The 25,185-nt window shown below is 34.1% G+C and overlaps 1 protein-coding gene across 1 annotated transcript; it reads right to left on the bottom strand.

The window, feature by feature from the left end:
* Positions 1-6,231: 6,231 nt before the first annotated feature.
* Positions 6,232-17,317, bottom strand: serinc2l (serine incorporator 2, like). Its single transcript, XM_051131664.1, has 10 exons — positions 17,168-17,317; positions 14,671-14,832; positions 14,401-14,588; positions 14,219-14,298; positions 10,140-10,277; positions 9,851-10,020; positions 9,306-9,396; positions 8,733-8,883; positions 7,043-7,252; positions 6,232-6,736 (listed from the first exon to the last, which is right to left on the bottom strand). The coding sequence occupies exons 1-10, from the start codon at positions 17,204-17,206 to the stop codon at positions 6,598-6,600; spliced, it is 1,368 nt and encodes a 455-aa protein (XP_050987621.1). The 5' UTR covers positions 17,207-17,317; the 3' UTR covers positions 6,232-6,597.
* Positions 17,318-25,185: the final 7,868 nt, after the last annotated feature.

The raw sequence follows: 25,185 nt of genomic DNA, 5'->3' as shown, positions 1-25,185 counted from the left end.
ATTCTGTGTTATGATTGGTCAGTTCGCCTGTCAATCAAGCTGTTTACAAAGGGTCAATTGCGAGTTATCAAGTCAGAACAGTCTTTTCCCCCCTCAGAACTGACTTTATAACTCGCAACTACGAGTTTATATCTCGCAATTCTTTATTTCTCAGAAAACAGAAACAGAAAAGATTAATTCATTGTTTACCTGAGTCTTTAGTCTATGATTCGCTCACCTCACCTCTTATCTGACAAGTTTTCAGGTTTGAGTTGTTTGTTCATCACGTGACAGCCCCATATGCTTAACCAATGCAGTCTGAGCCGGAAAGAGAATTGATTAAGTTCATCTCTCGAATCACTCTCCGAGACGACTCGTTTGTCCCGAGTCACATTAAAGATTCGTTCAAAATGAACTTCAAAACAGCGTATATTGACAACTGTGTTAAAGTAGCCCAAACTTGGCAACACTGCATGAGAGAGCCATGGCTTGTTGGTCTTTGAGAAAATTGAATGCGTTTGGCAAAATATATTCTCTGCGGAATATATGCAGAGCTCCTGCAGTACCTTCATTGCCCCCAGGTTGAAAAAGGGCCTAAAAATGTCTAAATAGTTTTATTCTGGCTTTAACAGTATTTTCCCTGTCCCAACTAAGTAATTTCAGACATGCAGTTTTTTCTTTGTGATTTGATGAATCATACAAAATAAGAATGGGAGTAAGTAAATAGAGTCAATTTGACTCCAGTTTCAGGTTAAAGCCATATAGTGTGTGCTTATTATCCTCTCTTTTATGTTTGAGGTTGTAGGAATGACTGATGCAAGAAAATCTTACATACCATTAGCTAATGTACTAAACACTGGGTTAAGAGGCCAATCCTAGAATTTGCATTATCAATTGGTAACTTTCATAAATGTTTTATAGCATGCTATTCAATATTTAAACTTCAATGCTCTCATAAAAACCACACAAAATACCCCCTAGCCCACCTACGGAGGGTAAATAAAGCACCGCTGAGCTCTTGATGTCATCTCATGGGACTGTAACACACCCACCTGGTTCTAAAGGAAAACCACAGAAAGAGTGTCATGGAACCCTGACCTACAGATACTGACGTTCTGCTGTGCTAGAGTTACACAAGTGTGCAGAAACATATCAACACTATTAGCAAAACACTCTTGCATAAGCAAGCGTTATCTATGCATAGTCAAGCTGCCAACTGATAAACCACACATTTGAGAAGAGGGGCCTGATTTGCAGGGCCCAAATGCACTTAGCGTTCAATACCTTCCTTATCCGCAAGCCATTCAAAACATCTCCAGCACTGAGAGGAATTCACCAAACGCGCTCCCTTTTGGTATCGCTACTTTCGAAAGGCCAGTTTTTCTCTGTTTTCTCTGGCGATAGTAAAGTAGCGTTTTTGCGGCGAACGCTGCCAAAGGCTACACAATTGTGAGCGTGATAATTGCTTGTAACTGGAAGAGGGCTTTATGGTCAGCGAGGCCAGTTTGAGGCACTGAGACTAAATTGGGTAAACACAAAAAGCATAAACAGATGGAGAAAAAGGAACAACAGCGGTTAAATGACACATCGGTGGGGGTAAAAACAATAATTAAGTCAGTATCTGTAGTCGCTGATGGAACTTTTTATCTAGGAAAAAGTGCTGATATGAAATTGCATAACTGGAGGAGTATCAAGTAATTAAAGGCTATAGTACATTGTTTGGCCAGTGATGACCATCAGTATTGAGCAATGAATATCTCACATGACATGGAAGATAAAATCAACAGAACATCAGTTCCACCTGGTGGGCAGACAGCAAATAAAAATACAAGCTTCTCATTCTGTTGTGTCAGACTTGATTTAAATGTTCTGCAGTGTTTTGACATCCAACTTCAAGGCTTTACATTATTAACATTATTCAAAATAAAATTATATATATATATATATATATATATATAAAAATGTAATGTAATGTAATACATAATGTAATGTGTTATATATATATATATATATATATATATATATATTTTTTTTTTAATTAAATATACATTTTATTTTTATATAAATTACATAATTTTTTTTAATTAAAAAAAAAATCTTTTAAGATTTTTTATGTTTTTTTTTTTAAAGAAGTCTCTTCTACTGACCAAGCCTGCATTTATTTGATCGAAAATACAGCAGAAGCGGTAATATTGTAAAATATTTTTACCATTTAAAAAGCTGCTTTCTATTTGAATATATTTTAAAGTATTTATGTATTTTATTCCTGTGATCAAAGCTAAAGTTTCAGCATCAGTACTCCAGTCTTCAGTGTCACACAATCCTTCAGAAATCATTCCAATATGTTGATTTGCTATTCAAGAAACATTTATTATTATTATTATTATTATGATTATTACTACTACTACTACTACTATTACTATTAAAAACATTTTTTCATGATTTTTTGATAAACGGAAAGATCCAAAGATCAGCAAAGATAGCTTTTGTAACATTGCACACTATACCATTCAAAAACTTGGGGTCAGTATAATTTTTTTAAAATAATTTTTTATTTGTATAATTTTTAATAATTTTTTATAAATTACTTTATAATTTTATATACTTTTTTAATTAATTTTTTTGGGGGAAAAAATTACAGAAATGAATAATTTTATTTAGCAAGGATGCTTTAAATTGATCAAAAGTGATAATAAAGACATTTATAATGTTACAAAAGATTTATATTTCAGATAAATGCTGCTCTTCTAAACTTTCTATTGAAAGAAACTTGAAAAAGTTCTACTCTGCTGTTTTCAACATAATAATAATAATAATAATAATAATAAATGTTTTTTGAGCAGCAAACCCAAATATTACAATAGTTTCTGAAGGATTATGTGACTGGAGTAATGATGCTAAAAATTCAGCCTTGAAATCACAGGAATAAATTATATTTTAAAATATACATTTAAAAAGAAAACAGTTATTTTAAATAGTAAAAATATTTCAAATTTGTACTGTTTTTGCTGTACTTTCTAACAAATAAATGCAAGCTTGATGAGCTGAAGAGACTTCTTTAAAAACATTAAAAATTACTTTTAACTGCTAGTTTATATAACTATTACAATATTTAAATATTGTATAGAGAAATAGAATTTAGCAAATAAAAAAATAATTACTGAGAAATACTATTGTTGAGCAATGAACGTCAATCACTCCTCTGATATAAATTCTACATTTAATAATAAAGTGCAAGACTTTTCATCTTGATTGGCAGTCAAATCAATACAGTAGATCTGTAAAGATTCGACTAACCAACATTTTACATGAGTTTATTGAAATATATACAGCATTAGCACAGATTGAACAACACCAGATCACTGAAATAGTACTGCTACAGAAACAACTAAAAGAGCAATATCATCCATGATATGAAAAATGAAATGTTATAAAACAGCAAAGGCACTTTTTCATAGGTCTGAAATAAACCTGGTCGCTTTTGATAAGAAGTTATCGTAGAAAGGCACATGAAGAATTACTAATCTTGCATGTTGCTCCTATTAATAGACTACAGATGAACTGTCATGCTTGCGTTGAACTGTTACTTTGGGAAAAGTTCAAACACACTTTATATATACACAGTACATACTTCACAATCAGTTTCTTCCAATCTCACAAGCATAGCACAGGCAATACCGAATGACTTGAGGCAGACACACCTACAATACTTAAGAGTTATGAAATTTGACAACTTCATATTTTGCTTTCATAACAGGTTTTTAGCAAAAATGTAAATTAACAAATGGTCACTTTTAGAATTTTTTTCCCCTCACAAAATTCTTAAGTAATTTTACTCCAGTGTGTGGAGCATGTGCTTACAAAAAAAAATAAACAACAAAAAAATTATGTAATTCACTAAAAGTGTCACAAGCGGAAAGATTAACAATCAGTTTTCAGAAACAACATCTACTCATTAAATATATCAATTTTTAACACATTACCCTGCCCTGAACTGTTCATTTATATGTAAATGCTATTTAAATGTGTTATTCCACACTAAATTACCTATTGCAACACTGAAGTACCTTTTACACAAGTATTCTGCCAAACAACAAGCTAGATATGCTAACACGTGCCTCTGATGGATCGGCAGCACCATAATATATTAATCTGGATCAGCGATTAATATTACAGCACAGTCTGTTGTTCATGGCAGTGTGGGGAAACCCCGGTCAGAGTGTGTGATCTTACGGTAGAGTGTGGTGTAGTGAGTTGTAAAAGGGAAGGGTGTGTCGGATTGGGCTTATCTGCTGGATGCACAAGTTTAAGAGACTCTACAGAGGACATGGAGTAAAAACGGTCCCCTGTTAAAGCCCCTCTGCGCACATGGCCCTCTCTCCCCATTGCTTGAGAAAAAAGTGCTAAGTCGGAGTGAAAATGTATAATATAGAGTGTCTATTGTACAATGCATTGAACCCTGGAGTTGAAATGCTATCACTGTAAAAAAGGTTTCATCTTCAGGTAGAGTAGGTTTTTCTAGCAGCAGTTTCATGCATATTTGAATTCGTGGCTAGGCCCACTACATTGATGGTCTGTAGGATAGTTATTGAGTTTATTTGTTAGACTGGAAATGTGTGGCCTTAGGTTTGAGTAGCTTGCACCTGTTAAACCGACAGGTAGTGCTGTTAAACAAGATAAACAAGCAATATTAACTTTATAAAACATACTAACAGCCATACTGAGTTTGAAATGACAGCGAAATAAACCTTAAGGACCATAAAACGTGAATTATTGAGGATATCAACACGGAAGAAGCGACAAGTTTATATAACTCATTTCATTCATTTATCCTTCGTGTGGAGACAGCGACTCCTATGCTATTGGTACACAACTGTTCAAAAGTTTGGAGTCAGTAAGATTTTTTTGACATAAAATCAGAGGTCGCGTTAACGGAAAATTGCCCGTCACTGACGGAATTTTTTTTAGTCAGTGACGAAAAAATCTGAAGGCCGTCCGTCATTTTGACAGATTACACTGAGGGTGATCTTTTGTAGCTTCTAACTGTAATTCCTACTCCTGTCCAGTTGGTGTCGAGTGCGCTCCAGTGTAGCAGCAGAGCACTGGATCCAGAACTAAAATGAAACCGTCACGAATGTTTTCCTATGCGTCTGATTACGCACAGGAGAGTACCCAGAAGCTATAACAATCTATCACGCCATATTAAAGAGCGTCAAAACGGTATTTATTGCTTGAATTTCCAAATGAAACGGACAGAATTTGAAATCTGAGACTTTGTTATCAAAAGTAACACAAAGTGTAGCCTATTCCAATTTATTGGAATCTACTATTTATTTGATCTACTGTTCGTTCATCAACTGAAAACAGCATTAACCAAAGGATTTACGAATCAATATTGGTTTGTAAAAATGAGAATATATTAAAATCGCTCTCACTGCGGGGTGTGGTGTTGAACATGAGAAGTTACGGAGTCTCATTTGTTCAACAGTTCTCTTCAAAATAAATGCATATGCCTATATCGTCATGTAGGTTCATAATTAAAAATGAAAATGTGAACTAAAATAAAAGCAATTAAATGTGTTATTATAATTGAAATATGAAAATTGAAATGACGGGTAATAATAAATTATGACAGAATTTTTACGACTCTGTCTGTTTGACGGACAATATTAAAGCCTAATGCAACCACTGGATAAAATAACACTTTCATTAAGTATTTCATTAAATATTGTTACAAAAAAATCTATTTCAAATAAACGTGTTTACAAAAAATATCCAGCAACTGTTTTCACTATTGATAATATAATACATGTTTCTTGAGCTCCTAAATTAGCATATTAGAATGATTTCTGAAGGATCATGTGACTGAAAAGTGAAGTAAAGCTTATTAGACATTTTATTGTAATATATAGTAAAAGCTATTATTTTAAATTGTACAAATTTTATTAGTGTTTTTACTCTATTTTTACCAAAAAAATCCAGCCTAGCTGAGCATAAGAGACAACTTTTAAAAACATTTTTAAAAATCTTACAGACTCCAAACATTTGAACGGTAGAGTAAAAAGAGAGACAGCACTGAATCATTCATTAAGCAAAAAGGGTGCTTCTCATTTCCTTAATTGTCCATCCAACTTACCTCTACTTGCATTCTATCTCTATCTTAAAGTATGAGATAAAAGGATGGAGAAATCAAAGCAAAGCGGAAATTGTCGTTCACTCGAGCATTACTTCAAACGAACATTTTTGCGCAGCTTTGTTACTTTAAAAAAAAAAAGTGTGCTTCAGGTGTCAGTAATGACAAGACGGAAAAATCTAATGGTGAATTACAATTGCACAGCAGTAATCCTCACATCATGTATTAATTTACTGAAAAACTGAAACAGACTTAAATGTCGTTTTTTTAAATACTTGTCATGGCATCATATACTTTTGTTGTTGTCCATGCAATTTTTTTAAATGTGTAAGTACCTAGGTCTATAAGACTAGTCACTTATTGTCTGTTTCAGAATCGAATTGCTTACAGTCTTAGCTATTTAATGGTTTTGGAGATCGTAATATTTCTAACACAACACAAACATAACCAGCTTGAATGGGTGAGATTCTCTCACATATTCAAGCTCAGTTGAAGTCTCGATTCGGGAAAATGACAGGAGCCACAAGTGTCCACAGGTAGAGCCCTAGACCAAGCCAGCTGGAACAGATCTTCACCCACACTGCAGGCATAGTGCTTTGCATGGCTTGAGTGGTTATATCAGGTCTGAAGATAGATGTGAAAAAAATAAACATTTAGACCATAGATTTAGTCTATGGCACAGTTCTGTTGTGTTTTTTATGGCTGCATGAAAGAATGATCAGTTCAGCCTTCAAAATTAAAAGAATCAAAATAAAAGAATGCAATACAAGTTTGGAATAACATCATGGTGCATAAATGATGCCTATAATGTTAACTATACCTTTAAATGTGATAGGTAAAAGTATTTTAAAGTTACAAACTTCACCTTCAAAAAAAAAGTTAACTTTTCAGTTCACTTCAGAATGAAAAAGTGGAAGAATGAGCACTTACTTGTACCAGTTAGTGAGTGTCATCATAATGTAGAGAGAGGCCAGAAAGAGGTGGAAGTGGAAAAAGGAATAGCTGTACGTGACACCGTCCTCTTCATTATCCACTACGCGCCGCAGTCCATCTTCACCCACTTCCTCTCCTCCAACAGTGCCCTTTCCCTCTTCTGTCTGCATCAGCCTGTTCACTTGAGCATTACTGGATGAACGGATGCTGAAAATACATCAGATGGACACTAGCATGACAATGATGTTCACTTCTCTTATTCATATTTAATTGATGATAAGCTAGATTGGGGGCAGAGTTTCAAGGAGAGAGAGGGTGTTTTTTCTGATATGGCAAAATGTAACATTTTCTCACAAATTAAGTGAGAAAATTTGGGGGTCGAATGTTAATACTTTTATTTAGAAAAGACTTAATAAAAACTGACAGTAAAGAAAAAGATTTTAAATAAATGCTGTTTTTTTTAACTTTATATTAAGCAAAGAGTCTCAAAAAAAAAAAAAAAAGTTCAAGAACTGTAATAAATGGGTCTTGAGCACCAAATTAGCATATGTGACCTGGACCACAAAACCAGTCATAAGTAACACAGGTATATTTGTAACAATAGTCAATAATGCATTGTATGGGTCAAAATTATTGATTTTTCTTTTATGCCAAAAACCATTAGAATATTAAGTAAAGATCATATTCCATGAAGATATTTTGTAAATTTCCTACCATAAATATATGAAAACGTAATTTTTGATTAGTAATATGCTTTGCTAAGAACTTCATTTGGACAACTTTAAAGCGCAGATGAGAGAACAAAACAAAACACCGGTCATGAATTAGAAGTATAAAACACAAAACTGTCGAAGGATTTTGATAAAAGCCAACAGGAGACTGGCTTTTGATATGAACAAGTTTCGGTTCTCGCGAGACTAGCACATTCTCACCGGAGCTTACGCTACACCTACGTCCTACATTTACACGAACGCATGCAGAATTTACAGTTTATTAAGTTTTAAATACGCATATTTATCTTACACAAACACATTCATTAATTTCAAAAGGCCTTTATTAACCACCTGGAGCTGTGTGGTGTACTTTTGATGATGTATGGACGCAGTTTTTTGGGCTTCAAAATTTTAAACCCCATTCACTGCCATTATAAAGCCTGGAAGAGTCAGGACATTTTTTAATGCAAGTCCAATTATATTCATCTGAAAGAAGAAAGTCATATACGCCTAGGATGGCTAGGTAGTAAATCGTGCGGTAATTTTCATTTTTGAGTGAACTATTCTTTTATTTAAGAAGCAACATTTCTATAACTACTAAAATAACACATTTAATGTTACCGACCATTTTAAAGGTTAAAGTTATCTTTTAACTAGCTACTCTTTTGTCTAGACTTCCGAAGATTAATTTGAACTCTCAGTGTCTGCTTGGTAGATATTAATTTTGGACCTTGCCTACAGGTGTCAACATGTGACAGCACTAATCAATCAACCCATGCCTCTGTTTGTGAATGTCAAATTGTAATGTACAATGAATCACCATAGAAAACACCAGTTAACTATAGTAGCTGATGTAGAAATGTACTTGAGATGGACTTTATGCATTTTAACAGCAAATACTGATAGCAACAAGAGCTCAATAAAAAGCAAAAATTAAAAGTCAAGTTCAAAAATGTTTGTTTTGCTTAATATACCTGGCATAAAAGGTGCAGAAGAGGAAGATAACCAGTCCCACAATGCCTTGAGCATCCCACCATTGCACCATCCCAGGGGAGCTTGTAGGCACAGCCACAGTTGTGCTGATATTGGACACCAGGCTGAGTAAACTAGGGTTACATTCACGATCTATGGGTGGAGCCAGACAAATGAAAGGTTTAAAAGTGAACATACAGAAACGTAATATAATGCAACTACAGCTATCGATCACATACTCCCCTACTAAAGTCTACAATCAAACCTAGTGGTCAGCTAATCACATTTTTAAATCTTATCTAGATTACTAATAGGCATACTTACTAGACCACAACAGAATGTAGGGAATAGTGGGTTAAATGTACAAAATCTGGATGCTAAAAGATAATTTGGCTTTATTCGGTAACAAGCATTAGGAGACTACAAAGGTTGAGCATCTGTTTTATATGCCACCACAAAACTCACCAAAAAATTGCATCAACCTGAGTAGGAGCACAACGAAAGCTCATGAAATGAAAACAGATCAAAGTCAGAGAGTGAATATTTTCTGAGATTATTTTTGGTATGTAACTTACTAGGATTGTTGGTCATGGCCGACCAGGTGACATACATGGTATACAGAGTAATAATAGAGGACTGAAGCAGACCAGACTGAGGTGAGGCATCCTGCAAACACATCCAAAAATGAAGAAACATAATTAGTACAGCACACATCTGTTTTTATCTACCTTCGTATGAAACTACTGAATGTAAACCGCAGATTTTCATAAAGGCTGGCACAGAGAAGAAAGCGTGTCTGTTGTGGCAGGCCAGCGTTGATATTCTGTATGCAAAGAAGGAAACAAAGAAGTTTCCTTAAAAAGACAAAAGCTGGAGGCTAATGTAAACAGTAGATGACCTTCAGTACAACGGAGAGGCTGTTTTCTTATGCACATTATTATAAATCAGCATTCATGTCAGGATTTGTGTGCTGAGGCAGTTGCATATTTGGGAACAGCTAGTTAGAGCGGTTTTGTCATTTCCTGTTTGTTGCTTTACGTTCAAGGTCTTAACGCTGCTTAATATCTTAATATGGTGTTGTTTTTGGGATGCAGAGAGTGCTTCAGTACTTTCCCTTTACCTGCACTTTGGGCAGAATGGAAACCACAGATATGATGACGCAGAGAATAAGGTTGAAGCTGATGAAGAACTTGTGTTCGGCACAGTTGTCGGGTTTGGTGTAGTAGAGATAAAACAGCACAATTGCAGCAAAGGCGAGAGCGTAATGCAGGATAGTGAAGAACAACAGACCTGCAGGCATAGGAAATAGTCTCATGTTTCTTTCTCTAAAAAAGTGGATTGGGACACACCTGTTTGCAAAGCTATTGTAATGTACAGGGTGGCTTGCAGTGTATCTGATCTCTACGTACCCGAGAACCAACACTTGCTGTTGCCTTCCTCAGCGTTCCTCACCCACACCTCATTCCAGGAGTGGGCAAAGTCGATCAGGAGGATGAGCTGGATCAGGATGAACATGAAGGAGCCCACAATACCAAAGTAATACCAAACTGTCATTAAAAAAAAAAAAAAAAAAAAAAGAGAAGTTATGCTTTAGTAGCCTACTGGTAAAATGAGCTTAAAGGGACAGTTCACCCAAAAATGAAAATTCTGTTTTTAATTACTCACTATCATGTCATTCCAAACATCTAAGACCTTTGTTCATCTTCGGAACACAAATTAAGATATTTTTGATGAAATCTAAGAGTTTTTACCCTGCACAGACATCAACGCAACTGACACATTCAAGGTAGTTCAACCATAATTTAATGAAGCTACAAGAATTTTTTTTGCGTGAAAACAAAAATAACTATGTTACTTAATTTCTTCTCTTCTGTGTCTTCGATACAAAAATGATTAGATACAAAAACTATTCTGGTAGCTTCATAACATTAAGGTTGAACCACTGATGTCACATGGACTATTTTAATGATCCTTGAATGTGTCAGTTGCATTGCTGTGTATGCAGGGTCAGAAATCCCTTGGATTTCATCAAAAATAGCTTAATTTTTGTTCTTACAGATTTGGACCAACAAGAGGTTGAGTAATTAATGACAATTTTCATTTTCATTACCCACAACATAAAAATCAAAAACGAGCCTTTTTACTAATTAAATATATAAATTACTGATCCTAGTACACTAGCCTTTAAATGTTTGGGGTAAGTTAAATTTTAAATGTTTATGAAAGAAGTCTCTTTTGTACGGTGGCTGGGAAGTGCAAAACAAATCACAAGTCTGAAAACAAAACAACAAATTACAAACGCGAACGCAAATCTAAAAAACAAAATAACAACTCGGAAAACTCAACAACAATTCCGAAAACATTCTAACAAATCAGAAAACAAAATAACAAGTCAGAAAACACAACGACAAATCCGAAAGCAAAATAACAAGTCAGAAAACACAACGACAAATCAGACAAACCGGAAAAGGTAGGTTTTGTTTGAGACAGCGCCATTGGTTTGAGAATAGATTACTGCTGACTGGACGAGACATCTGTCAATCAAGGTATACAAGAAGAACAGCAGAGTTGTAAAAGTTCAGAGATGGTCCTAAAGTAGCTCAGTTTAAATGTATTGTATGAATTGCCCTTACTGTGGAATAAAAAATATACATGTACATTTACAACACTGTACTCTGTATTACGTTACCCTTGAATCACAATACAAAAAACTAGTTCATGCTAATGCAAGGGTGTTTCTAATACAGCGGCTTTGGGAGTGATGGTAAATTTGGCACAGTTTTCTTCTGACTGCCTTTATCAGTAGCCTATCTCTCTATTTTTTCTTCTTTTTCACTCGTGGCTCATTTCTTTTGCTATTTGAGCAACTGGGAATGAAAAAAGGGAAATATACAGTACTGTGCAAAAGTCTTAGGCCACTAGTATTTTCATCAGCTAAAAAATGGTTTAAAGTAACTTAAAGTCTGTCTTTCGCTGTAGTGTGTCAGTAGGAAACATCAGTTTACATTTCTAAACATTAATTTTGCCATTAATTATAATAATCCAGTGAGATTTTTGTATGGAGTACAGGATGTTGTCAGAATTTTTGTGCAAACAGAGATCTGATCTCTCCATCATTCAATCCAGTCTGTTTTAAGAAACAGAAAAAACGGAGACAGACTAAATCCAGAAGAACTGTGGTAACATCTCCAAGATACTTTAAGAGTCCTACACCTACAAAGTTACAGTACTGTTAAAATTTTTAGGCAGTTAGGCACATAAAATGAGGATCCTGTCAAAAACAATGTCATAAACAGATTTTCTATATTAATTAACTTCTATTAACTAAAATAAATAAGCATTTGATGTGCCCATCCTTTGCGTTTAAAGTAGTTTTGTCCTATGTGCACTTGTGCGTAGTTTTTCAGGTAGCTTTGCAGGTAGGTTACTTGAAACATCTTCGAGATGTTGCCACAGTTCTTCTAGATTTAGTCTGTCTCAGTTTTTCTGTTTCTTCATGTCATTCCAGAGACAGACTGGATGATGGTGAGATCAGATCTCAGTGTGGAGCACTGGCTGTTGTCAGACTCCTTGTGCAAACAAAAATCACTAGATTATTACAATTAATGGCAAACAGAATGTTTGGAAATGTTAACCAATATTTTTTACTGACACACTACAGCAAAGGATAGAAATAACTTACTTTAAACCACTTTTTAGCTGGTGAAAATACTAGTGGCCTAAGACTTCTGCACAGTACTGTAAATAAAACATTAAGAGTTAAACAGTCTTTTTATTAGGAAAAAAATTTCAATGGGATTGAGTTATATCCAACAGCAGTAAGACACATAGTTCAAAAGCAGAAAACGGCTATAATCCAAATGGATTTTCGGCCAGTAGGAGGCACTTTTGGAATGGTTTCCCTCGAAACAGCTGTACACAAAATTTACTCCCATTGAGGCTGTATTAGAAACACTCTCGCATTAGTGTAAACTGAGCTACTTTAAGACCATCTCCGAACTTTCACGACTTTGCTGTTCTTCTTGTATACCTTGACTGACAGATGTCTCATCCAGACAGCAGTAATCTATTCTCAAACCAATGGCGCTGTCTCAGACTATACCTACCTCTTCCGGTTTGTCTGATTTGTCATTTTCTGACTTGTTATTTTGCTTTCGGATTTGTCATTGTGTTTTCTGACTTGTTATAATGTTTTCGGAATTGCTGTTGAGTTTTTGTTTTTTAGATTTGCGTTCGCGTTTGTAATTTGTTATTTTGTTTTCGGAATTGTTTTGCTCTTCTCGGCCTCCGTACTTATGCTCTCCATGGCTGTATTTATTTGATTAAAAATACATAACTGTAAATTATTACTATTCTGTCATCATTTACTTCTTTTCAAGTTGTTCCAAACCTGTATGAATTTATTTTTTTCAGTGAAACACAGAAAATATTTTTTAAAAATGCTGGTAATCACACACTTCTAGTGACCATTGACTTTTATTTTGTGGACCCAAAAAAACAACAACAATGGGACATTTCTCAATATATGTTCTTTTGTTCATTTTTTTTTTAAATTGAGATTTATACATCATCTGAAAGCTGAATAAATAAGCTTTTCATTGATGTATTATTTGTTGGGATAGGACCAAAAACAAAAAAACACCAAAAAAAAAACAATCAAAATATTGAGAAATTGGCCTTTCAAGCTATTTAAATGAAGTTCTAAATGCATATCTAAGTTTTGATATATCTACGGTAGGAAATGTAAAAAAAAAAATCTTCATGGATCATGGAATATGATCTATACTTAATATCCTAATGATTTTTGGCAGAACATTTTTTTTATTATTTAATTAAATAAGTAAATTTGACCCATACAATGTATTTTTGGCTACTGCTACATATATACCTGTGCTACTTATGACTGGTTTTGTAGTCCAGGGTCACAAATGATGACAGAATTTTTGTTTTTGGATGAAATCTTTAAACTATATTTATAGCTATGCTTAATAAAACATGACTCTCTGAAGGGCCCGTATTTTCATACTTAAATTCACTATGAAACATACTAATGTCAAGATCTTGTTTTGGATGTCACCCATGATCTCTGAACACAACGTTCTGCATCTTTAATTCCACACCGTGAGATTTCCAGCAAGACAGTAACAACGTGTTCTCACTGCTAATTTAATATGCTATGAAAAAATAATAACATCCTATTCCACTTTCAATATGGTCTTTTCCCATGCATCTCATAACATTCAAAACGGTCATTAAAAAGTAATTGACTTCTTCCCTGCAGGAGACCAGGCGTTTTCTGCATCCCTTGAAATTTAGCCCTGCGTTTTGACAATGGCTTCCCAGAATAACATCATCATGACTATTGCTGCATTTAGAGCTTAACATCATTGTCATGCTGTCATTGCTTTTATGTATTCCCCTATGTGAATATATGAAAATGAAAATTGCTCTATTATGTGCTAACGGAATAGTTCAATCTAAAACGTACCATCATGAAATGTTCCATCTGGGATGAAAAAGGCTCCGACGGTGATGCCAACTAGTATCAGAAACTTGAAGAACCAGAACCTGACAAAATAGTCAACGACAAAATCCAATTGAACTAATTTAGAAAATAATACACTAACTACAGCATAATATAACGGTTCATAAATAACAGATGAGGCTTACCCGTTCTGAATAGCAGCACGAGGGTCTTTGCTGCTCTTTACACGAATCATAATCGCAGAAAACAGGAAAAAGAAACATGCCATAGCAAAGCACATGCGGTACACGGATTTGTAGCCTACAATCACGTCGCAATTGACATGGTTCTCCAACCCTGGTATTGTGGTTCCTCCTTGACAAAAGCCAGGAATCTGAAGAGACATTAGAAACAGAAAATTAACACACTGCACTGAAAGCACAAGTGAGACAGATGAGGACTGATGGTGGGCCTACCTTGCGAAGCTGCGTCTCCATGCCAGGCAAGATCATGATTACAGACACCAGTGTCCCCAGCAGAAGGAAGAAAGAAAACACAAGCCGGGTGATGGTGGAGTTATTGGAAGAAGGACAACAGCCACAGAGCAGACATGGAGCAGAGCCACACAAACACGAGGCCTGTAACAAAAGAGCAATTATTGCACCAGTTCAAGCATTTATTGTTTAATGGTCATATTTCACAAAGTAATCTGAAAAACATCATACAATTTAATGTATATTGCGCTGAAAAAGATCATTTGGGGTTGTGAGATTTTTTTGAAAATGTTTTTAAATGTTTTGGAAATCTCACAAAGGCTACATTTATTGGACCAAAAAAGTATGATTTTGGAACAACTATTTTAAGTTTTGCATTTTACTAATTTTAAAATGCAACTTATTCCTGTGACTACAAAGATAAACTTTTTCCAGTCTTTAGTGTCACATGATCCTTCAGAAATCATTCTAATATGAAGAATAATTTCTTATTATTAGCAATGCTGAAAACTGTGCTGCTTAATATTTTTGTCGAAACCATAATACACTTTGTTCAAGATTCTTTGAAGTATAGAACATTTTAAAAGAACAGCATTTAATTAAATAGAAATAGTTTTTTAACAATGTCTTCACTGCCACTTTTTATCAGTTTAATGCATTTTTAATTCGGAACAACTATAAAAGTATTAATTTCTTTCAAAAGAAAGTAAAAAAATAAATGGCAGTATATTAAATAAATGTGTAAATGAGAGCTGATCATTATCAAAACATATATAATATAATCATTTTATTTGCACCCAGATAAATAAATGTTTTTTTGTCTGAAAAAAGATTGACAATGTGTAAATCTGAAGCATGTATAATTACATTTCAATGTTTGTTCAAATGATTTCTACTTTTTTTCTGGCCTCTATGAATAATTCCTTTAGTGGAAAATAAGTGTGAATACGTGAATTTCCCCCATTAAAGTATTCCACTCATTTTCATGACCTAATTTGTAAATGGCCACAGAAGAAGGAAGAAGAGTTGTTTTGTTTGTTTGTTGCAGGAAACCATGAGGAAATCATAGTTAAAGACTTTGACCCTTATAAATCCAGTCGTGTGTATTGTATAAAAGTTAATTTAAAACATTCACCATGACTGTTAATCATGCTAGGAGTGGCTGATCAGCTGAACAACGTATGAAGAAATCTAACCAGAAATATTACACAACTTTTGTGTCACTTGTTTCTAAAACCAAGACATGAAAGTAGTTCAGCCAGTTAATATTGTTCATCTACGTCTTCCAAGTAACATCATGAATGTTGGAAATATAATAAATGCATTCAACACATACAAATATGTGACCCTGGACCACAAAACCAGTCTTAAGTCGCTGGGGTATATTTGTAGCAATAGCCTAAAATACATTGTATTGGTCAAAATTATTGATTTTTCTTTTATGCCAAAAATCATTAGGAAATTAAGTAAAGATCATGTTTCATGAAGATATTTTGTAAAAATTCCTACTGTAAATATATCAAAACTTCATTTGGACAACTTTAAAGGTGGTTTTCTCATTATTTTGATTTTTTAGCACCCTCAGATTCCATATATCAAATATTTTATATTTTATAATATGCATTTAGAACTTCATTTGGATAGCTTGAAAGGCTTTAAAGGTTTTTTTTGGTCCTACCCTAACAAACCATACATCAATGGAAAGCTTATTTATTCAGCTTTCAGATGATGTATAAAGCTCAATTTCGAAAAACGGACCCTTATGACTGGTTTTGTGGTCCAGGGTCACATATATTTATGTACTGCATGTATTCATATGTTCTAACATATTCTATCAAATTTCTTTTATTACCACATTTTTTAGCTTAAACTCATTTGTTTTCAGCTATATCTCAGAGAAACAGGTCAGAGCTTTACACCTCAGTATTAAACTAACTTTAATTCATGATGTGCAAGTTTCAGTGCTTTGAAAATGGGCGAGGAATATTACTACAGGTGAACCCAAATTGCTATTCTCAGTTACAAAAACTGAAAACCTGTATGACCTGATGAGCAAATCATCTCAAATAAAACACATCGAAACTACAAGAAGACTAAATCACACCAAAGCCTACATTATACAAAAACAATTAACAGCTGACTTAGCTTAACTGAAATATCATTCCCTGCACTGCTGTAGAATTTCTATAAATGGTTCAGTTAATCATATCATTGTTATTTGTCAGGAAGCCATGGAGGATCTGCTATAATTAATCTCAATGCAAATATGAGCACACTTCCGTGTGTCGTTTTTTTTCAGAGAAAAACTCTTCGAAACCACACATTTTCTATTTAAATATCGCCCTCCATTATGTTATTTTTTATTAATATGGTTACTTAGTTATATTATTCTCTATGTTCAATTCAGTTAACAATTTAGCAACGCTGTTAAGTAGCAGCTCGGTTAGCTAAGCCATGAAAAATAAAACAGAACACTTACACAGCTCGCAAGAGAACACAACGCCATACAGGCTCCCATTTTGTATTAAAAAAAAAAACAAACGACTCCAAACTTTCAGCAGCTGAATAGCCAGTCAATTACAGTTTGAGCTATTTCTCGTTCTGTCAGGTGTTTCTGGTGTAGGATGGTGACGACTGTAACGGGAAATTCATTCTATTTCATAATAAAAGTCCTTAAAAATCCCTCATAAACTTTTCAAATAGATTGAACTAAATAATATAAATAAAACAGAATAAAAAAATACAAATAAAATACATCGATGTTTAAATGTGATGTTATTTTTGTGATATGTTACGTATGTTGAACTACTATGTATAGATTACTTATGGAGACTTTTTCCACCTTAACATAGAAATACTAGCAGGCTTAGGTATGTTTATATTAGTTTTAGGTATTCCTGCTAGTGCTGAAGTCCACATGTAAATTAAGAAAAAAATTCTATTAAAAGTATTTTTAATTATATGCTATTGGATATAACTATAACGACATAGTCCAAAATACAGTATTTTAATATCATTAACTTTTTATTTATCGGTTATGAATATTTAAATGCCATTAGTAGGCAATTTTGGGATGCGGTAACTTTTATTTTGAAACGTGAGCTTAGTTCAAAGTATAAAAGGCTTAGTTCATATATTAATTAGGTTCAAAAAAAGGCCTTATATCTTATACTATATATATATATATATATATATTAGTACGATATTAATCATTTTATACGTGATACTGCTTTTTAAATAAATGTAATATTATAGATAATTAAATCCCAATGATGATATTTGTATATTTGTAGCTTTTCAAACTGATAACATAACCTATTTTGATTAAGCAGGTCAGATATTTCACAGACGAAAGTAATTAACCTACATCTCTGTTTGGCATCGCAGTGGGCATTTAAATGACATTGGATTTATGAATGTGTAACTAGATTAATTAAGATAACGATTCCAGTAACACAAACGTGTAGAATGATAATGTGATTATCGTTGTGATAATGTGATTATGTGTGATAATGCCAGCATTTGTAAAACATAACTGTTGATCTTAATAATTTTGTATAATATATCCTGGTATTAACACAGTTATGAGTAACAATGGACCATCTCCAAATTTGAGATGGACCATAGGACTCTCAGGATGGGCCATCTATGATTTTACACGTTTTTATTAGACCCAGAACAATACTTTTATATGTTCGATATAAAATTTCACTATTACTGCCCAAATAGCAATCCCCACTGATTTAATAGCTATAGTGATAAACTTTAATGAAGTGACAAATTTAGAAATCTGACTGGAAATTCTTTAAGACATTTGAGCGTGCTATAGGGAATGGTGCTGACATTTTAAGTTGAATTAAAAAAAAAAAAAAAAAAAAAAAAAAAAAAATCTTTTATTGCAGTATACTGTGCTTCGGGGGCCCACCGCTCTGACTTGTTGAATCAACCTAACGCAATTGTAGAAAAAAACATATGTAATAAATAATAAACAGTAACCATAAAATTAGTATTTTAACATCTTAACATGCTGGTTATTTAAAAAAGACAACGATTTTATTCAGTGTCCATTCTCGCTGCAGTGTAGCGTCTCCCCTACGAATAATTAATGGTATCGTCCTCTTTGCCCCTGTCAATTATTCCTCTAAAATCACGATCGCAAACGGGAGCCGCGATGGTGTCAAACCTTGAGACTGGGACAGGTGCTTTCAAAACACACCGTCTCCCATGAAAACGGTGCATTAATTTATCAGTACCGTGAAAAATCAGCATCAGTCAGGGATATTGTGGATATCTCTCTACACCGCTGGTAAGTTCTCGCCTCTTCCTTATGCTGTTTGAGCTCGGCATGAGCTTAATCTTCTATCACACTGTATGAGATTCATTCATTATCATTATTAAGGTGAAACACTGACACGTTGTTCGAGGATTTGCTATAACGATCACTTGCATTGAAATTCATTCAAGATTAATACTGGTATAATGACATATCGGGGAAATGAACACCCTTTTCTTGACTAAAATGACATAAGGGTAACATTATCATACAAATAAACGCATTTATTAGATTAATCTCTGCAAAACTGTTGAATTGCGATATTTGATGATGACAGAGCGCACATGTAAGGCATCGGGGGACCCGTGTGCAACATAAACGTTTATACATGTACACCCATGGGCACGTACTGCTGTCAGATCAATTTCAGCTGTAACCCGAGGGCAACTTTAATATATTCTCTGTAAAAATAAAAAAGACAATGCTGGAGTAGGCTTCTATTAATTGGCTAACTGTTAGTTACCTTGCTATATTTATAATAGAAAGTATGAATTAATTTATAATTTAGAACATTTAATCATTTTATTTTTATCTTACATATCACAAAAAAAACCTAAATCATTTTAATTAATTAATTTTATATTATTTATTTTTTAGCAAGGATGCTTTAAATTGATCAAAAGTGATGATAAAGACATTTATAATGTTATAAAAGATTTCTATTTCGGATAAATCTTATTCCTCTGAACTTTCTACTCATCAAAGAATCCTTAAAAAAAATTATACTCAGCTGTTTTTAACATAATAAATGTTTTTTTTTTGAGCAGCAAGTCAGAATATTAGAATGATTTCTTTAGGATCACGTGACTGGAGTAATGATGCTAAAAATTCAGCTTTGAAATCACAGGAATAAATTACATTTTATATAGTTATATAGTCATTTAAATAGTAAAAATATTCACAAATTTGACTGTTTTTGCTGTACTTTGGATCAAATAAATGCAGGTTTGGTGAGCAGTAGGGACTTCTTTAAAAAAACATTACAAATCTTACTGTTCAAAAACTTTTGACTGGTAGTGTATACACACACACACTTACATATACATTACTGGATAAATGTGCGAAAAAATAATGCATTAAACATCAGGTGTTATTTAATATTTTACTCTTTTATTATCCTGTGTAATATATAGTGTTTTGTGTTTCTGGGTAACACTGCTCTGTTTTTATTTTATTGTTGGATACAATTGCCAGAAATTAAGGCCCATTTTGAACTTTAAGTCAACATGTGTCTCACTTGCATCATCATACATTTTTACAGTAGCAAACAGATTGCAATTGTACTGTAAAAGCTGTAAAATGTACAGTCAGTGCTGAAAAATGCTGCCTTTGCAGGCCGTTTTTGGCAGCAGGGATTAAGTCATGTCCAAATTCAATATTTGTCATCAGTTTTTTTAAGGCAGCATATCATTCATTGTCGATAATATTCCACAATCCTTCGTGTAAAACAAAAATTGCATCTTAATTGATCAGCTGAAAAAAGTAAACTGATACATAAATGTCCATTGTTTAATTTTTGTTCAACATGTGATTCTATTTCTGGTGAGTAATTTGCCTAATTATTTTTAAAGCTCATATGAATTTGTTCCAGATCATTAGACATGATGTTACGGTGCCTTGGAAGTCTGCGTGAAACCAGTAAAGGAAGTACCTTCATCCACAAACACCGCCTGAGAAGTCATTACATGGGCAGTGAGGCAGCAAGACAGCTGCTTTAGCTTTCAGACACAGCTATTGTCACTGTATTTTTTACGGTTAAACATAATTAATAGGATTAACATGATCCTCTGCTCTAGTTTAGCTCCAATTCAGGTCCTCACTCTGTCAGGGTTAAGATAAATTTTTCAAAAGCAAAAGCCAGAATTTTAAGGAAAATATAACACGTGCAGTTAAAATGTTCTACGTTATTATCATCTACGGGTAAATGAAGCGAAAGAAGAATCTGTCATCTTGAGAATGATCACGTGACAGTTCTTAAGATCACTTTAGTCTCGTCCCTTGTTGTCCTGAGATTGCCCTAATGCAGTGTCAAAATGTGCCGTCCAGTCTGAGAGACAGTATGAGGTCATGCCCAAAGTGTGGCCAAAGTAATTCAGTCAGAATGCTTGGAGAAGTGACCCCTGCGGTCCACCTCTATCTGTTTACACAGCCTGTCATATAAAGTCTGTCACTTTCCTTGCGTCTTATGCAACACTCTCTCTTTGCACTCTTGTTGCATGGACACTAACAGTGATGGACATCTGGCTTGACATTTTGCTTTTCTGTGAATATAGAACAATCACGAAATGAGATCTTTCAACAGAATTTAATATCAGTAATCTGGGTGCACCGTGTCTACTCTAACAGAATTAGGTTTTCGATGTGAAGGTCATTGCTTTGGGCTTCCAGCTGTTGCGTGTCTGATCATGTGAGTCTAATAGAAAAACAAACCCATCGCTCAAAAAAAGTGCATTCAGTTAATGTACAGCAGGTCCGATTCCGTAACCCAAACACAGATTGCGTTTTGCTTTTATTTGGCTATTTGTGTGAGGAAGCAAACAGGTACAGATGGTGTAATTTTGCACAAGCTGCTCAAACAAACCCAGTATTTTCTCACAAGAGTTATTTACCGATTCATCTTTAAGCAAAAGCCAAGTTGTCAGGGACAAGCAATTTTTCACACATTCAAACACACATTTTTCTTTTAAAGATTAAAGATATATACAATATTATTTTCAGTTTGATAACTTGGTTAATTAGTTTAAAAGTTAATGTAAGAAATAAACATTTTTATTCAGCAAGGACATATTAAATTGGTCAAAATTACCAAAAGAAAAAAATTTCTATTAAAAAAAAAAGCCCTTTTTATCCTAAAAAAATGCATCCTGTTTCCACAAAAATATTAAGCAGCTGTTTTATAACATTTATAATAATGTTATACTTTTTATAACATATAATGACACTGAAGACTGGAGTAATGACTGCACTGTAGAAAATTTAGCTTTGCCATCACAGGAATAAATAACATTTTAAAATACATTATAATAAAAATGAAAATGTAGTAATAATTCACAACAGCTTTGGTGATTATAAGAGACCTCTTTTGAAAACGTTAGAATTTATTTATAATTAATTACTTGTTTCATATAACAATTTTTTTCTGTTGTCTTTTCTTGCATTTCTCCAACTTCTACATATAATTTTAATCAGCGACTTTGAACTTTGTTTATTCTTTCTTTCCCACACTTGCCTGATACTGACACATTTACTGAAAAGCATTAGATTACACGTTTTCCTCATCTGCTAGTGTGCCTGTAATTCTAGGATGAGGTTTTGGATGAAATTAAGAGACACTGCTCTTTGTATTTTACATTTTGAGGCAGTGACATCTAGTTTAGTGTAAGATCTGTGGTTAAGCAAGTCTGGACAAATGAAGAGGCGTTTAAATAAATGATAATAAATAAGAAGTGTAGCTGAGAGTGCAGTGGATCCACTCCAGCGCCGTCTCTCATCCGTAATCCTCCAGCTTCATACAATATGGATTATAAAACTACAAGAGCCATAGCTAGTCAGGCAGCCTGCCAGGAGATAGACAAACGGAATGAGAGAGGGATCGATGCTGTCTTAAGCTGTCTTTAGCCTAGCTGTGCTTTTACCGGTGAATAGTGTTTAAAGGAACAGTTCACCCAAAAATGAAAATGAGCCCTGAGGCCATCAAAGATGTAGACTTTGTTGTTCATCAAAACAATTTTGGTGAAATTTAGCATTGCATCACTTGCTCACCAGTGGACCCTCTGCAGTGAATGGGTGCCATCAGAATGAGAGTCCAAACTGCTGATAAAAACATCACAATAATCCACAAGCAATACACAGTGGACTCCAGTCTACCAATTAATGTCTTGTGAAGTGAAATGCTAGGTGTTTATAAGAAACAAACCCATCGTTAAGGCGTTTTAACTTTAAACCGTTGCTTCTAGACAAAACCCACGATCCATAATAACATTCCCTGTTGTCCTCCTAAATCTAAATACACTGGCTCATTTGTTTTGTACAGTTTGTACTTGTAAACAGTATTTGATGAATATTAATTCATGGACTGGAGTTGTGTGGATTACATATGGATTATTGTGAATTTTTTTTTTTTTTTTATCAGCTGTTTGATTCACTGTTTCGATTCACTCAACTCATGATGCGATTTACGATTTTGAATTCACAATACAATTTTCTCACAATTTTTTTAACAAAATGAGATTTATGACAAATTATACAGTAAATGAAAAGGTGTCCTTTTATTATTGCTTGGACAAATTGCTGCACGTTTCTTTGTAAAACTGAAATATAACAAAACTAAATTGAAATTTTTAAACAAACCTATGCCTATGCTCTTTCCATTTAAAATTAGAGAAAACAAAGACGCTGCATACATGCAGCATGAGTGGTTTTTAAAGGGGTCCTATTATGCTCTTTTACAAAGTCTTGATTTTGTTTTGGGGGTGTACTAGAACGTGCTTTCATGCTTGGTGGTTCGAAAAATGCATTATTTTAAACATAATTTACATTATTACAATACATTTCTCCCAGCCTGGCACATAAGGCTCGATTTTTTCCGGATTTAATTAAGGCCCGCCTTCCGAAAAATGAAATGTGTTGTGATTGGTTAGCTCTTCCGTTGCGTTGCGATTGGTGAATATCTTAGACGGTATTTCAGTACTGCCACACCCCTTGTCAAAGAAGCAAGTTCTGTGTACAACTGTTAACGCAAGCTAGATTAAAGTGAATTTTACATTTTAAATATGGAGGTTTTTCTTACGGAAATGCATCGATTCGCTACAGGAGGCCTTTATTAAGCCCTCGGAGCCGTGTGAGGCACTTTTTATTATGGATGGATGCATATTATTGGACTTGTTATGGACTGATGAGGAGAAACACCCATCTTTGCCATTCTAAAGCTTGGGACTGCCAGGATAAATTTTACTATAACTCCGATTGCAAATTATATTATAATGGGCCGTGTTGTGACATCATTGCATGTGGAAAACAAATGCTGTAGTCCAAAGGAGTCGTTCGTTGTAGTTCTTGAAAAGGGATTTTTTAAAATCTCCTTTTGGAGTCGACTTTGAGATCTGCAACTTTGTAGATCTTTTTTATGCCCAAAGATACACACCACACACTGACTAAAGTTCAAAAAGTGAAAAAGCATAATAGCACCCCTTTAAGCTAAACTACACTGTATAATTTTGAAATCTGAAGCAAAAACAGAATGGTCTTACTTGCAAGATGCAAAGTCTCTGCCAGCAGGTGGCGCTTATAGAACAGCAGCGATACAGCGTTTCCTCGGTTACCGCTGTAAACAAAGCAGAGCTGCGCGTATGAACGCTACTTTAATATGCATCGTTCAGAGGCAAGCTGAAAAGAAAATAACACCTAAACTTTTCTAAAGACAGTCAGTTCCCCTCAGAGATACATTCATATAAACTCCTACCCCCAATTGTATTTCGATTTCTTTAGCATCTCAACCGATTTGAATCTTCACATATTTTAATCAATTTTAAAAAATGGATAGTTCTGGTCCTTGATTCTGATTGGTTGAGCTGCGTTCTAAGCTATTGTAATTTACTCTACAAACATACACCTTTGTTTACTTCTGTGTGTTCCTTGGCAACCACTTTGTTGCAACCACAACTGATTCTGAGGAACTACATTGTTTGGTGGAAGAATACTGTTTTCATTTACATCATTAACACTTTATTTGCTCTGTTACTACGTATATTGAATAACCGTTTTATAAAAGCAATAAGCCCCGTGAAGCTGTGGTTTACAGTGAATTTTAACATCCCTCAGCTCTGCCATGAGCTGAACGAATTTTTGTGTAAATCGTTCGTAAAGCCGCTCTAATGTAAATTTTCGAATTCATGAAAATGTTTGTATTTTCAAAATGTTAGTTGGTACGGAAGAAATACACACCTGCTCCCTTCCACATGAAAATGGTGCTTTAAACGTTTTGTGTTCTTTTTGGCAAACTGGTGACACTGAATTTTGATGCACTGCCATAATAATTACAAGTTAATTTGCCCTTGCAAATGAACTCCTTTTTTGGATGTGTTTTATTTTTTTTTTATTTTTTACTTTTTTGTAGCTTTGTTGATAACTTTAAAATGCAGCGCTCATCACTGTCACTATTTACC

This window comes from Labeo rohita, chromosome 16 (assembly GCF_022985175.1).
Source record: "Labeo rohita strain BAU-BD-2019 chromosome 16, IGBB_LRoh.1.0, whole genome shotgun sequence".
NCBI classification, from domain to species: domain Eukaryota; kingdom Metazoa; phylum Chordata; class Actinopteri; order Cypriniformes; family Cyprinidae; genus Labeo; species Labeo rohita.
Note: the sequence above shows the minus strand (reverse complement) of the source record. Positions and strands in the feature narration are given on the sequence as shown.

Bases quoted from the DNA above. Each gene is read 5' to 3' on its own strand.
- serinc2l (XM_051131664.1), bottom strand. From the start codon at position 17,206: ATGGGAGCCTGTATGGCGTTGTGTTCTCTTGCGAGCTGT. The intron at 14,299-14,400 runs GTAAGCCTCATC...CTATTTTGTCAG, and splicing joins CGTGCTGCTATTCAGAACGG to GTTCTGGTTCTTCAAGTTTC. The intron at 9,397-9,850 runs GTAAAGGGAAAG...ATGTGTTTGCAG, and splicing joins CCATTCTGCCCAAAGTGCAG to GATGCCTCACCTCAGTCTGG.